Genomic DNA, 1,897 nt, shown 5'->3' on the forward strand with positions numbered 1-1,897 from the left:
TGTGGGAGTTGTTGCTGGGGTAGTTGTTGTAGCAGTTGTTGTGGCAGGTGTTGTTGGGGCAGTCGTTGTTGTTGCGGCAGTTGTGGTTGTTGGGGCAGTTGTTGTTGGGGTAGTTGATGTTGGGGCAGTTGTAGTTGTCGGGGCAGTTGTTGTTGGGGTAGTTGATGTTGGGGCAGTTGTAGTTGTCGGGGCAGTTGTTGTAGCAGTTGTAGTTTTTGTGGTAGTTGTTGTTGGGGCAGTTGTTGTCGTAGCAGTTGTTGTAGCAGTTGTTGTTGAGGCAGTTGTTGTAGCAGTTGTTGTTGTAGCAGTTGTTGTTGGGGTAGTTGTTGGGGCAGTTGTTGTTGGGACAGTTGTTGTTGGAGCAGTTGTTGTTGGGGTAGTTGTTGTTGGGGCAGTTGTAGTTGTTAGGGCAGTTGTAGTTGTTGGGGCAGTCGTTGTTGTTGCGACAGTTGTGGTTGTTGGAGTACTTGTTGTGATAGTTGTTGTTGTTGGTGCAGTTGTTGGGGCAGTTGTTGTTGGGACAGTTGTTGTTTGGGCAGTTGTTGTTGGGGTAGTTGTTGTAGCAGTTGTTGTTGGGGTAGTTGTTGTAGCAGTTGTTGTAGCAGTTCTAGTTGTTGGGGCAGTTGTTGTAGCAGTTGTTGTTGGGATAGTTGTTGTTGGGGCAGTTGTTGTTGTAGCAGTTGTTGTAGCAGTTGTAGTTGTTGTTGGGGCAGTTGTTGTCGTAGCAGTTGTTGTAGCCGTTGTTGTTGTTGGGGTAGTCGTTGTTATTGCGACAGTTGTTGTTGGGGTAGTTGTTGTTGGGGCAGTTGTAGTTGTTGGTGCAGTTGTGGTTGGGGAAGTCGTGGTTGTTGTGGGAGTTGTTGCTGGGGTAGTTGTTGTAGCAGTTGTTGTGGCAGTTGTTGTTGGGGCAGTCGTTGTTGTTGCGACAGTTGTGGTTGTTGGAGTACTTGTTGTGAGAGTTGTTGTTGGGGAAGTCGTTGGGACAGTTGTTGTTGGGACAGTTGTAGCAGTAGTAGTTGGAGCAGTTGTAGTTGTTGGTGCAGTTGTTGGGGCAGTTGTTGTAGTTGTTGTTGGGGCAGTCGTTGTTGCGACAGTTGTGGTTGTTGGGGAAGTATTATTGGGACAGTTGTTGTTGGGACAGTTGTTGTTGAAGTCGTTGTTGGGGTAGTTGTTGGAGCAGTTGTTGTTGGGGTAGTTGTTGTTGGGGCAGTTGTAGTTGTTAGGGCAGTTATAGTTGTTGGGGCAGTCGTTGTTGTTGCGACAGTTGTGGTTGTTGGAGTACTTGTTGGTGGGGTAGTTGTTGTGGGGACAGTTGTTGTTGTTGGTGTAGTTGTTGTAGTAGTTGTTGTTGAGGCAATTGTTGTAGCAGTTGTTGTTGTAGCAGTTGTTGTTGGGGTAGTTGTTGTAGCAGTTGTTGTTGGGGTAGTTGTTGTAGCAGTTGTTGTTGTTGGGGCAGTTGTTGTAGCAGTTGTAGCAGTTGTAGTTGTTGGGGCAGTTGTTGTAGCAGTTGTTGTTGGGGCAGTTGTTGTTGTAGCAGTTGTTGTAGCAGTTGTAGTTGTTGTTGGGGCAGTTGTTGTCGTAGCAGTTGTTGTAGCCGTTGTTGTTGTTGGGGTAGTCGTTGTTGGGGCAGTTGTAGTTGTTGGGGCAGTTGTGGTTGGGGAAGTCGTTGTTGTTGCGACAGTTGTGGTTGTTGGAATACTTGTTGTTGTGGGAGTTGTTGCTGGGGTAGTTGTTGTAGCAGTTGTTGTGGCAGTTGTTGTTGGGGCAGTCGTTGTTGTTGCGACAGTTGTGGTTGTTGGAGTACTTGTTGTGAGAGTTGTTGTTGGGGAAGTCGTTGGGACAGTTGTTGTTGGGACAGTTGTTGTAGCAGTAGTAGTTGGAGCAGTTGTAGTTGTTG

The 1,897-nt window shown here is 47.3% G+C and overlaps 1 protein-coding gene across 1 annotated transcript in view; it reads right to left on the reverse strand.

Moving 5' to 3' along the window:
• LOC147817673 (uncharacterized) overlaps positions 1 to 1,896 on the reverse strand; it is a gene marked incomplete at its 5' end in the record, with an annotated part of 5,359 nt that extends 3,463 nt beyond the window's left edge. Inside the window, one exon of the mRNA XM_087169873.1 lies at positions 16 to 1,896. Coding sequence (XP_087025999.1) covers positions 16 to 1,896 — 1,881 coding nt within the window. The remainder of the gene's footprint in view (positions 1 to 15) is intronic.
• Between the last annotated feature and the right edge of the window lies 1 nt (position 1,897).

Source organism: Seriola lalandi, unplaced genomic scaffold (genome assembly GCF_002814215.2).
Source record: "Seriola lalandi dorsalis isolate HSWRI2012SDOR001 ecotype SW California unplaced genomic scaffold, Sedor1 jcf7180002054919, whole genome shotgun sequence".
In the NCBI taxonomy this organism is placed as follows: Eukaryota; Metazoa; Chordata; class Actinopteri; order Carangiformes; family Carangidae; genus Seriola; species Seriola lalandi.